Below are 13,075 nucleotides of genomic sequence, written 5' to 3'. Positions count from 1 at the left end.
AGTTGGTGAAAATAACTACGGAGTTTTTACATGTTTGGTATAGAAAATTAGAAATGATATAATCGCATAGAACCGCACGTTTCTCCGCCTTTATTTGACCGTTAAGTAACCCGCAAAGGTTCACACCTGAATCTGCCTGTTATTTAAAGTCCAGAGAAGGTCAAATAAGATGATTGGTGTTTGGTTGCATAGCTACAGCCAATAAGATTACAGGAAAGTATTAAATACCATCCGTTGTTACAGTATGTTACTCCATATTATTTTTTGCTTCAGTTCAATGACTTCATCTATAACAGCGCTGCTGGAAAACGTTCATTTATTTGAGGTCCTCTGTGAATTTGTATAAGTTCATTCATTTATATTTCTCATAATGTCAAGATATCTACATCCAAGTTTTCAAGACAAAACTGTTATTTATTTGCGTTGCAAATGCTGCAACCGGTGTGTTTGTGCCCGTGGTATGAAAGCGATTTTGTTAGCCGACACCAAAGTGGAACTTTACTCGACAGATTTACCCCCAGAACAGTAAGTAAAACGCATTAGGTTAATTAATTTGTTTCAAATATACCTTCATGAACTATTCCTCAGATATTATTGCCGTTTTAGGTCTATTCAGTTGATAGGACAAGATTACAGAACGAAAAATTGTTTTTGTCGGATAAAAGACGTCGCCTGCTTTGGATGGTATGGAGTCATATTACTAACTAGCACCATATTTCTCACGTGCTATATTAATACAGCTAATATAAAATTGGAATGTAACGTAATTATTTTAAACTACTAAATATCATAAATCGATAACAACAACAACATTACCAAAAAATTCTGGCCTTCAACTGGTGTTTAAAAGTATAATTATTCGTTGATGATCCAAATGAAAGTACATCACAAACCAGTTTGCAAACAAATGAAACAATGTTTCAGATCAAAGTTTACTTTGCTGTTTGGTTTGTAAAGCAAAACATCTCAATTAATTCACAACTTTGGTGTATTTTTACACCATGACACATATTTCACATAAATATAATTGCACACATATTGTCATGAAACTTCTCATTTCATCTCTCATTTCAGTAAATTTTTTTTTCATATTGTATAGTGGTTGCATTGTGGGTTATCATGTTATATTACCATGTTCATCGTGCCTGGGTTCATGTAATAATGGTCATTTCTGGATGTTTCATTCAGATGTCACATATCCAGTGGAAAGACTTGATCCAACAGGTACTATACATTTGTATTCAAGAGAACAAACCACAAATTTTAGACAATTCCACATGTTTGCTTACTGTTAGGCTGGGGTGGTTTTTAAAAATAACCGAAACCGATAATCAAATAAAAAAACCCTTTGACTTAAAAAGACTTTGCATGCAGTACAACTTAATTTAACGGCCAACCTATCTATACTTAGCAATGCTCATACTGTCCCCAGTCGATCTTCACAGACATCCACCTTTTTGTGAACAAATCAAAATGTGTGTTTAGTTGATTTGATACCAGCGCCTATTCGCCGCAGTTTAGCGACGTAAAATTAAGCCTTATCAATTTATCGGTTTTTGTAATTTCTGTTTTTTTCTCAGTTTTTAATGAAAAACCGATAAACTGATATTTAAAAAAAAAATTTATTAACGGTTAACCGATAAACCGTCCCAGCCTACTTGCTATCAGGTTGCTTTTCAGTCATTGTCAGCTTATCAAAGTCTAGTAATTGTTTTTTTTTTGGATGAAAGAGAGATGCAGTTGATAGTAAGGCAAGGACACTATCAACCTTATTGTTGACACATTATATAGTTAAAGATATGCTCAAGCACTCTGAAAAATCATTGCCAGATTTTGCTATATTAATACTGAAATGATGCATTATCAGTTTCCTATTAAAACAGCAATGTCACCTAAAATGACCTGTTTTCTTTTATAAATTAGGTAGATTATGTATGATGTACAAAAGCATAGTAATCTTTCATCCAATATGCATTAAAATCATAGATGAGTTAAAAGGTACATTTATTCTATACTGTGTTTCTTAATCTTAAAGGAACAAAAGTTATGCTTTGGGGCACTTTACCAAGTTGTACAGAAGATACAGAAATTAGAGACACTGAGCTTGAAATTGAGTGCTTTCGGTAAACAAGGATCACTATATTAAGCTGTTGGAAATATGTGTTTCAATTCAATATTGTATATTTATTAATTTTGTACAGCAAAAAATAGGTCACCTAGTGACAGGTCTTTGTGTTTCTGTATTTTGTAATTTATAGAAAACAGGCCACATCAATATTTTACAAATATATTAAATGGTATTATGTATATTATCAATATGTAGAATTTATTAGGTGTGATATTAATAAAATTATGTGGCTTGGTATGAAAGCATTAAATCTATTTGTTTCAACACTTCCATGCCAGTTGAAGAAAAGCATTTGTGAACCAAGTGACAAGAAAAACACACAAGTAACAATTTTATATTTTTATATGCATGTGACAGGGTGTCAACTTTCATGCATTCGAATTTTGAAATCCTTCATACACAATTTACACTGTATTTGAGAATAATCATTTTAAAACATACATGTAAAATATTTTCTTCTAAAGATGTTTTTTACACTTGTCCATAACACAATTACCAAATATTCAGTAGATCTTTAAAATGAACACACAACCCTACCCACACCCACCATGTCCTTTAAAATGCTAAAAAATTCTTGGAACCCAAATTCTACAAAAACTTTTTTGTACTGATATCAAAGGCATGAAAAACTTGTGATGCATTAAAGTCTTATTGGTCTGATACACTGACCATTAATATTATATTGCAGAGCCAATTAAACTTTGACCATTAATATTATATTGCAGAGCCAATTAAACTTTGTGTAATATCTCACCTAGTGTGTAAAGTATTTACTGCATGCCTGATAACTTTGGTGTTCAATTTGAACTCTTGCTAATTTGGCATCTTGCTTTAAAGGCATTAGGCATTGCAGCATATTTTGTAAGCTAATATAAGAAGATCAGCAGGTGAAGATATATTTCAACCTACTAGTAATTAATGAATAATTATTTGACAGTGGTGGGAAGACATCAAATGGCATTAAATTTTGGTCTACTCAGCAAAATGTAAAAGTTACACTATTACTATAATATAATACATTTCTATCAAATTAGCCAATCAAAATGTCCATTTCTATTGAAGTTGCAATTGATTCCAATTACCAGTCGAACGTATCTCTATGAGTATCTTATAAAACAGCACACGGGTAAAGAATTAGATTCGTATTGGCGGTATTGCATCACAGCTTTTTATATAGAATTCCAGACAAGGATACCCAGTGAACATTTTTCGTCTGGTGATAAACGGAAAGAAACCACTTCAAAATTAGTGTAAACATAAAGAAATGCTAACCCGTCCGAGAATCCGATCTATATTTCACTAGTCATTACTTGCTTCCACCTTCACTGTCACGCTACACTCCGGTTCTGTGTCGATTTCAAGCGTTTTTTCAACAGTGACGTTTTCGGGTATCGTAATCCCTCCGTTAGCGAAAAGCGATCTAAGTACGTTCAGTTCCTTCGTTAAAAGCGTGACCTTGGTCTTCAACTCATTGTTCTCTTTCGACAGCATATCTACGCGATGCTGTGTCTCTTCAATTTTCCTCTTAGATTTGACGCGGCTCTTTCGAACGGCTTCATTATTTCTCGCTCGCTTACGAAGGTATTCGTCACTGCCCTTCGGAAGTGATGTTTTGCTTGAGCCTTTGGCCTTCTTTCTTGAAGTATCTATCATGTCTGTGTCGTTGTGTTCGCAACCTGACAAGCTTTGCGCGTCGATTTCCCCGTTCTCCATCGTTGCGACACACTGCCTTTGTATTGCGTAATGGCGTTGTTGTTTTTCAAACACGAATGTCGAAATCGAAATACTGTTTCGAAATCACACGAACACACGAATACTATATATGGAAATATTAAAAACCATCCTCCAAAAGGCGTCACCAAGGAAGCGCAGCAACAAGCGGATGAGCAGGTGTGAGCTGTGGATCCCAATTAAATTAAAACCTGTGGTGAAAATACACAAAGCAGGTTCTACTAATATGAATTTTGAGACTTTTGAAATCTAAAGTCTGATAACTTTCGAGTAGTTCTACGATAATTGATTTGTAAAAACTGACGTGTGGGCAGGCAGTTTTCTCAAACGTCTATCAAACTGAAACATCAGTGGGTGTTCTGCTGTCAGTTCCCACATCCACTATGTCCTGCTTATCTTGATTGCCAGATGGTGTTGATACAAGAACTTCCAGCGAATAGCTACCCAGTAACGGAGTAACCAGGGTAGGCCAGTGGGTGCGCCTTGTGCCATCACAGTGGTGCCATACGATGCTACAGCCTACAGGGTGTATCAAAAAGAAGACTTTTAGAAATTAAACTATTGTTATAATTTAAATCCCCGTCACAACGCTAAGCCCTTGGATGCGTAAAATATTGTCAGCTTTGTGCATGTATTACTATCTTTGTCACAGGCACAAAAGCCTTTCTGCTCCTGGGAATTTGACATAACTTCTTAAAGCAAAATTCTGCACACTAATGCATTGCAGAGAAACGTTTTTATCGTCCAGACGTATATCCAGACGTAAAAAATTAAGAATACGTACGCGCAAAACACGATTTGGGAAAGGCTCTTGATCGAAATCCACCTCTGAAAAGCACAACCTTGAACAACGCCGGTGCGAAATTAATGAGCAGCTTTAATTCGTGCCTGCATTAGATTTTTTGGGCTTAGAAAATTGATCAGGCATTTAATTATAACAATTGTTTGATTTCTAAAGGTCTTCTTTTTTTATATACCCCCTTGTAGTAGTAGTATGTAAATTTAATTCAGCAAACCGTACACCTCCAGTGCAATCGACGGTTTAGGAACTCATCGCGCGGGTAGCGTGGAAGTCAACGCATTCAAAACAACCCAAAAGTTCCCGAAAGTATTGTTTACTCAAGATGAGTTCAAATATGAATCGTAAAGGTGAGATCTTTCTTGATAGTTCTAATTGCTTTGAAAATAAGGGTTATAAAATTTTTATAAGCTTCTAAGTTTTGAAATCCTTTGCTTAGTTTTGGCAATTCAGGCAAAGAAGAGACGAGGTAAGGGAGTGAAGAGTAAACAACTCAAACGGGACGCGGGAAAACCGGACAAAAAACCTCGGTAGGCATTAAAATTTTTCATGCAACATGGTATGAACTTACGACATATGTTAAGCTTTGTTTTTAACATGTCTGCAGCCAAATACAGAACCCTCCGCCAAAATACGAAAGCGATAATGATGATGATGATAATAGCGATTCAGAGGAGCAAGAAGATGTCAGTGATTATAAGAAAGGTATCGGAATTTGTCTGTTCAAAAATTTGAAACTCTTAATATTTTGGGTGATAGATTCTTTGAGTCTAATCCAAATTGTGAGAATATTTTTCAAGCTCGGTTGGTAGGCATTTCTCTTGTGGGAAACGCAATATAATATCGCTTTATGTCCTGCATAATTCAGCTGGTATACTCGAAAATGAAGTCTTATTGAATTTGTGTAACGGTATCGAATAGCACGTGAAAGGCTTGACAATAGAGTGAAACATTGTAAAGTTTAATACAATAGTCTATTGAATTCCAAAACAGGGTAATTGTAACTTTGTTTTACAGATCGGATTGTAAGTGTTGTAGCTTGAATGTTTATGTTACTTCGTGGGTTTTGTAGAAATGTGTTGTATAATAGTACAATTATTAAATGTCATTGTTGTTATAAATTATGTATTACATAAGGCAAACCTTGACGAGAACATTGTTATGATATACTTCATAAAGAATTATGTTCACTCCCTGTAATGATAACTTTGTTTAAAATGAAACACTGAGGAGACAGGTTTTTGGCCATCAAGTATATATAGGTATCAAAAAAAGAACTGCAGTCATAATTTCCCAAAAACTAAAATTAGGGACCCTTTAGAAATGAATCCTACTTCATTCCAAATTGAACATCATTAACTATATTGATTTTATATCTGCTCTCAAAGAGGAAATATTAACTCCGTGAAATGATATCTATTTATTATTGATACTATATTGGCATGGAGATGTTGAATCATTCTTTTGATATCATGAGTGCAAAGTAATCAAATCTCAATATAATTATCAGTTTGTAGGTACACCACATACATTTATTAATGCGAAGCTTTCAGTCTGTTAACTTGGGTTTTTATCAATTACACTGGCCCGGCCCACTGAAAGCTTTGCATTAAATAATAAACACAGTGTACCTACAGACTGATAAATTTATTGTTGTTCACTATGAATACTGTGATCAAATCTCATCCCAGGTTTTTCTCTTGAGTTGATCATATGATCATTTAGAAACAGTATTGTAAAAGTAGTTTTGAAGTGGAGTAGTAATCTCATTGGATTATTGGTGTTCATATTGACTGTGAAAACAATTATTTTTGTTAGACATCAATAATTGTAATAAGTTGAAATTTACATGGTTGGCAAAATCACCAGGCTGGCTACACCACTGTTCCTATGCCTGTTAGATATCCTAGGGACTTTGTTACACATTGTTTCTTCGTAGCAACATGTTGAAAAAGGGGCTGCCATGTTTGTAATTTCAGAGCATGCAGAATTTGGGTTTTTGGCATAATCAAATTGCTGTGGGTGTTTATTGTTAAAAGATAAGCAGTCAATTTATTTAGGTTTATTGCATGGGTAACCTTAGAGTTAGATAAACATTTGAAGCAGCAGGATTATTTACCATTATTGAAAATCTTTTAAATAATATATTCATGTTTAGGTGGTTACCACCCAGTAAAACTTGGAGACCTCTTTAACAGCAGATATAGTGTGATACGAAAACTTGGATGGGGCCATTTTTCAACTGTATGGCTTGCTTGGGATTTAAAGTATGTAATTTTTACTTTGCTCTTGAGCCATTAGTCTGGTAACCTCATAGAAGAATTTAATGTATTATTAATTGTATTTGATTATGATGATAATTACTAATGATATTAAATATTTGCTAATATTATGGTGTAACATTAGAGAAAGACGTTATGTTGCTCTGAAGATTGTGAAGAGTGCATCACATTACACAGAAACTGCTTTGGATGAAAAGAAACTCTTAGAGAAGGTGAATAAATTGACAGACAAGTGAGCCTGGGCCAGAGGCAATTTGTTACACATTTGTTACACATTGTGGAAAATTTCACCTCACCACCATGGTATTGGCCACTGCACATCATGTAGATAATATTAATACATGAAGAATATGAATGGAAAGGTTTAATAGTAACACGTCATACCAAATAACAAGTTGATTATGTTTTTAGGTTCACACCACTGATCCCAATCATGCTGGACATAAACATGTTGTTCAAATGTTGGATGATTTTAAGATCATTGGAGTTCATGGCACACGTATCCTTACCATAACATTTGTTCAAGATACATCATGGACTAATATTTAGTTGTATTTTAGTAAACCATGTAGCATCAAATTATGTGGTATAACAACTGCCTAAAATTGACAAAACATACAGGGCCGTAGCTAGAAGCTTAATTGGGGGGGTGCATATTCACATATTCGTCTTATGCCCGAATGATTTCTTTTGTATGCTATTGTTCCTATGCTATATAAACATGAATATATAAGCGGTCTAGCTACGGCCCTGAAAACATAGGCAGTTGTTATACCACATTTGATGCTAAGTTGTTCAAAGATGCTGCCACGCTGCTCTCCGGTTATATTGGAACTTATAGTAAACCATGTATAAAATTAATCAGATTGAAATGCTATTTCCTTAACTGTTTGCAGATATATGCATGGTTTTTGAGGTCTTAGGCCATAATTTATTAAAACCTATTATTCATTCAAATTATAGAGGTCTTCCTGTCCAACAAGTGAAGTCGATAATTAAACAGGTGTGCCTATAGTGTATAGATCATATCATATAGTTTTGGTTTTGTTGTTTGCAAAACTTTGAATATAAACAAGTGTGTAATCTTCAGAGGTGCTCAGAGGAAACCTCATCTCCTAAAAACACAGATACAGCAAGTTATTGATTTTAGACTATCAACTCTTTCCATAATTTCGTTTGCAGACTCTTTTAGGCTTGGATTATCTTCACACAAAATGTGGAATTATACATACAGATTTAAAACCAGAGAATATATTATATTGTATAACAAATAAAGAAATACAAAAGATTGCTCATGAAGCGAAAATAGCATCTATGAACGGAAATCTATCTTCGGATATTAGTAAGTTTTTTCATTGATGTTTTTGCCTCGCATAATTTTAAGGTTTTTTAAATGTATTTTTTATATTTTCAGTTGCAACGGCGCCAGAGCACATAATGCAAGTAAGTAAAACAGTTAATTTGTATGAAGAACTGAAATGGAAATTTGGCAAAAGTGGTTTTTGTTGTAGAGTTTGGGACATTGGGTTTATATAGAGATGAAAGTGAAATAACTTATTTCCGGAATGATTTTTTCCCTTCCCCCTGTGGGAAACAAACGTACCTCCATCTCATTTGAATTTCATTAGCAACAGCAAAGAAGTGGTGAAAAATTGTCGAAAAACCAAAAGAAAAAACTTAAGAAACGATTAAAAAAACAACAAGAAAAATATTTGCAAGAACAGGATGAACAGGAACAAAAAGACGAAGTCCCGACGCCTTCAGAAAAATGCCAAAGTTTGAACGATGAAGCTGAAGTGAAAAGCGAAGAGATTGAAGAGATTGTTGAAAACTTGAAGGACGCTGAATCTTGCGATAAAAACGTGGATTGCTGCGAGGAAAATGCGGGTTGTCAGGATAAAGTTGTAAATAATAATGGTAGTTCAGGTATAATTTTACATTATGTCCTAAGGCTGAGAGATTATAGAAGGCAATTGTTACTAATGTTTTAATATCATTGTGTTTTAATGTTTACCAGATATGATGGTTGAAAACCAAAGTGATAAATGTGTAAATAAAGAATTAAATGAAACAACTAAAACAGATGCCGAAATCTCGACTCAAGTAAATTGTGGCGGGAATGACCGAACTGTGGCCGAAGCCAAGGCGGCAAGTGTCAACGACGAACAAATGCAGTGGACCAATGGTGAACCAGGGAAGGATTGCGTCAGCAAAGATAGCCTGGCTGATGATAGTCTTGCCGGCATTCAGAAAATGGACATATCACCCGGGAAAGATGCGAATCACGAGTGTGGTAATCTTGTAAGGTGTGTTGGTCTGTAGTCTGATTCTAACAAAAAGCGGCAGTAAATAATATCTACTATAATATTTACCACAGTGGTAATGGCAATTTTCTCCGCCCAGGTAATGTTCTCCACCCAGGGAAAGACCGCTATACGTTTGAGAGGGATAATGGGGAAATGGAATGTATGACACGGGGCAATAGACCCTTTGCATGTTAGACTACTTTTTGATCTGTGCTGAAATAATCCAATCAAATCACCACAGCTGAAAAGAGCGTACCAAAATTAGTAAAAATGCAAAGTTTGGTTGCGAAATGTCGTAAAATACGGAAAATATCGCTTTGCAAAGTTTGCAAATTTGTATACTTTAGTTTAACGCACGCAAAAAATTACCATTTTGGGCCCGAATGTGGTAACATTTTGCGTGCGTTAAACTAAAGTATACAAATTTGCAAACTTTGCAAAGCGATATTTTCCGTATTTTACAACATTTCGCAACCAAACTTTGCAATTTTACTAATTTTGGTACGCTCTTTTCAGCTGTGGTGATTTAATTGGATTATTTCAGCACAGATCAAAAAGTAGTCTAACATGCAAAGGGTCTATTAAGGATACAGTTATGCTACTTAGAAAGTCATTGCATTCCTACAAATATTGCGTCGTTGCAGAGCAGTAAGTACAGTGATTTTTTTCATATTTTTAGGAGTGGCGAATGTACAGAGAACGAAGTCAGCGTTAACGAGACGGTGGAAATCGTCGAGAAATTGGATGTGAGCGAGTGGAGTGGGAACGAGATTGAATCAATGGAAACACACGCATTAAGTACGTCGTGTAAAATTCTCATCAATAAACCTTCAAAATTACTCCGTCATGTGTGTTTTCCGAAGGTGTTCAAACTAAGAAACTTTTTTTTATTAGACAATCAAAATGAAGAGGACGTCGGTGTGAAAATTGCTGATCTTGGCAACGCATGTTGGGTGGTAAGAAACTGAAAATAATCACATTAATTTGGTTGACGCCGTTTGTTGTCAACTTGAAAGTTACTAAAGCTCAAAATTAGTGTCGATCCACACATTATTTTTATCATTTGTCTTTGAGGATCATCATTTTACAGATGAAATTCAGACACGTCAGTATCGAAGTATTGAAGTGTTAGTTGGTTCAACGTATGGACCTCCAGCTGATATCTGGAGTACAGCATGCATGGTGAGATATTTTGTCATTCCTTACTGCAGGTAGACGGTAAATGTGAATAGTTGTTTCTAGGCAGACATTGTCACGTTTCTAGGGCGTAGCTTTATTTTTTGACATGCAGCAAGGATTGCAATCTGGTTTATATATATGCGATATATGTTCAAATTTTTAGACATTCGAGTTACTGACGGGTGACTATTTATTCGAACCACATTCTGGCGATAATTATTCCAGAGACGAAGGTAAAGTTAGATTTATTAAATAATCCATAACTTTATTTATATGTAAGAAATGCGTGTAGGAACTCTATCGGAACACGTATATAAAGTTCTTTTCAATCCCACTGATGTTAAGATTAGTTGTATTACAAGAGGTAACCTAACACTACTATTATGAAACATTAACTACTACTACTACTGTGCTTCTGCCCATTCCGTTTGCTTTCATCAACAGATCACATTGCCCATATCATAGAGCTGCTGGGAAAAATACCAAAACACATTGCGTTGGGAGGAAAATATTCATCAGAGATGTTCAATCGAAAAGGTAAATCTGCATTTAGGTGTTTTCATCATTTGAACGTTATGATAACCTTAGGGTATATTAGGGAGAAAGAGCAATAACCATGGGTTGTGAACAGTTTCTAATGATATTTACTTAAAACAAATTTAGTTTCGTTTAAAAGTTCACCCAACCCAAGTACCTAAGTTTCCTTGACCCATTATTGCTCAGCAGGTTTGAGTAGACAACGAAAAACTTTGACTGTATGTGTAAAATATTCTCACGTATTCTGTATTTATTCATTTAGGATTGCTAAGAAATATAACAGAGTTGAGACCATGGTGAGTTTAGCTGATCTTTGAGTCAAAGATCAGCTAGTCCTTTGAGTCCAGAATCATCTAGTTTGAATTATCCCTGGTTAGATGTACTCAAATTCTTCCTTTTAGGCCTCTTGAAAACGTTCTTACTGAAAAATACGAGTGGAACGAAGCAGATGCAGAAGAACTGGCTTCGTTTTTACTGCCAATGTTGGACTACGTTCAAGAAAATAGGGCAACAGCTGCTCAATGCTTGGAACATCCTTGGCTTAGTAATATTTGAATGATGTCTTTGTGTAGCTTTCTTCATTTCGACATCACATATGGCGCAAGCAGAAAACACTAGTTTAGCCATTTCAAATGGAGTGCTGTCGTTACCCTTTCTTCCATATACTTGTCTTTGATGAGATTGAGGGACAGAGGAACTAGCAAGAGCACACGCCGGGGAATGATAAAACAAAGAGAACGAAGAGATAATAATTTGAGATGCAGGGGTTTGTTTACAAAACTACGACTTGTGGGGCCGATTTTTGATTTTGGTAAACGTCGATGACCCAATTTTAGTGCATGATGATGTCTCATGCTGACATTTGTGAATACAATCTTAAACGTATCATTAACGTACGTCTGATTCGGCTCCACAAATCCCTTTGTGTAAACGTACCTTTCCACGGGGATGCCGGAAGTTAGTCATAGCAAGAAGTGCAATTTCACTGATTTCGTCGAACAAAAAATGTCAACTATGTATGGCACCTCCATCGTGGCTCCTTCATGCCTCTACACATTTTTATACCCAAAAAGAAGCAGCTGCGAAATTTTTTTTCCTTGCTTGATATACTGAAAGTTGTTAGTACCAGTACTAAAAAATTTTGTAATTGCTCTGGTTTAGGTCTAAAAATGTTTGTAGTTTTTCGTTAAAGCATAACTGAGGGCCTGAGGTATCTATTGTTTCTTAACATATACTATCAGTAACAGAGGTTAGGTATGTATACGCTTTGAAACATGTGACAGTATTTGCTAAAATATTAGCTTATTTCATCAGGCTATGTGCACACGGTAACGTTTTTGAGAGTTTACATTTTTGTTTCCTGGCAAAAACGGTCGCAGACACAATATATTTAATATATTGAGCATTTTACCCCTTGGTTCCATGTGAACAAGAAAACGATAAACAAGAACCAAAACGATTTTAAAAACGCTCGACTGACTGACGATGCTCGTGTGAACATAGTTCCAGTGCATCCAACTGTGGTCCATCTGACGTCATCATACAGTGTGTAAACTAGGGAGAGAGATAGAATATATTATATAAGCGCACTGGTGTAAAGAGTTGTGTAATGACGAGCCAAATAAGACCTCACACTGTTTTAAGATCATATCACTGCAGCGCTTATATAAACCCTCTTCTGGTCATACAATACAGTTAATTCAATATAACGGTAATGAATGGTTTGATTTATTCAAAGCAATGGAGAAAACCCTAAATGCTCCGCGCGCAATGGATTATTTGAGCCGTACGTGTACGAAAGCTTCGAAATTGCGGTTTTTCCTCCCAGGACAAATCATCCAGGTACAAGGCTGCTTTTGGAGCCTGGACGAGCATCCTTGCGCACGCAGAGTGCAGGGTTACAGGCTTATGGCGCAGTATGAGGAATATTGTTTTGAAAGACTGGATAATATTATTACTCAGTAAAGCTGTATTCTACAGTATAGTTTATAGCATCATTAAAAATGTGTTTAACGGATTTTTGTTGCAAGATTTACGATTTATTTTGTGGGGTTTTTTTAGAAAAACAGTAAAAACTATTAAAAGATGACAAGTACTTGGCATTTTGGACGTA

General features: G+C 35.4%; 2 protein-coding genes across 2 annotated transcripts; both read left to right on the top strand.

Moving 5' to 3' along the window:
* The first annotated feature begins 265 nt into the window (after window positions 1-265).
* Window positions 266-2,367, top strand: LOC114521915 (protein FAM72A-like). The gene is made up of 4 exons (XM_028542487.1): window positions 266-525; window positions 607-684; window positions 1,100-1,224; window positions 2,036-2,367. Exons 1-4 carry the CDS (start codon window positions 371-373, stop codon window positions 2,125-2,127), a joined length of 450 nt encoding a protein of 149 aa, XP_028398288.1. The 5' UTR covers window positions 266-370; the 3' UTR covers window positions 2,128-2,367.
* Window positions 2,368-4,922: 2,555 nt separating this feature from the next.
* On the top strand, window positions 4,923-12,903 carry LOC114521800 (SRSF protein kinase 3-like). Its single transcript, XM_028542339.1, has 18 exons — window positions 4,923-5,008; window positions 5,098-5,188; window positions 5,266-5,363; window positions 6,817-6,925; window positions 7,065-7,152; window positions 7,352-7,439; window positions 7,837-7,943; window positions 8,123-8,282; window positions 8,355-8,383; window positions 8,569-8,866; window positions 8,958-9,246; window positions 9,926-10,044; window positions 10,141-10,202; window positions 10,321-10,428; window positions 10,589-10,658; window positions 10,870-10,962; window positions 11,225-11,258; window positions 11,364-12,903. Exons 1-18 carry the CDS (start codon window positions 4,984-4,986, stop codon window positions 11,515-11,517), a joined length of 2,022 nt encoding a protein of 673 aa, XP_028398140.1. The 5' UTR covers window positions 4,923-4,983; the 3' UTR covers window positions 11,518-12,903.
* The last annotated feature ends 172 nt before the right edge of the window (window positions 12,904-13,075 follow it).

This window comes from Dendronephthya gigantea, unplaced genomic scaffold (genome assembly GCF_004324835.1).
Source record: "Dendronephthya gigantea isolate DGI-Jeju-01 unplaced genomic scaffold, DenGig_1.0 000021F, whole genome shotgun sequence".
Classification (NCBI taxonomy): Eukaryota; Metazoa; Cnidaria; class Anthozoa; order Malacalcyonacea; family Nephtheidae; genus Dendronephthya; species Dendronephthya gigantea.
The sequence above is the reverse complement of the archived record's forward strand: the minus strand, read 5'-3'. Positions and strand labels throughout refer to the sequence as shown.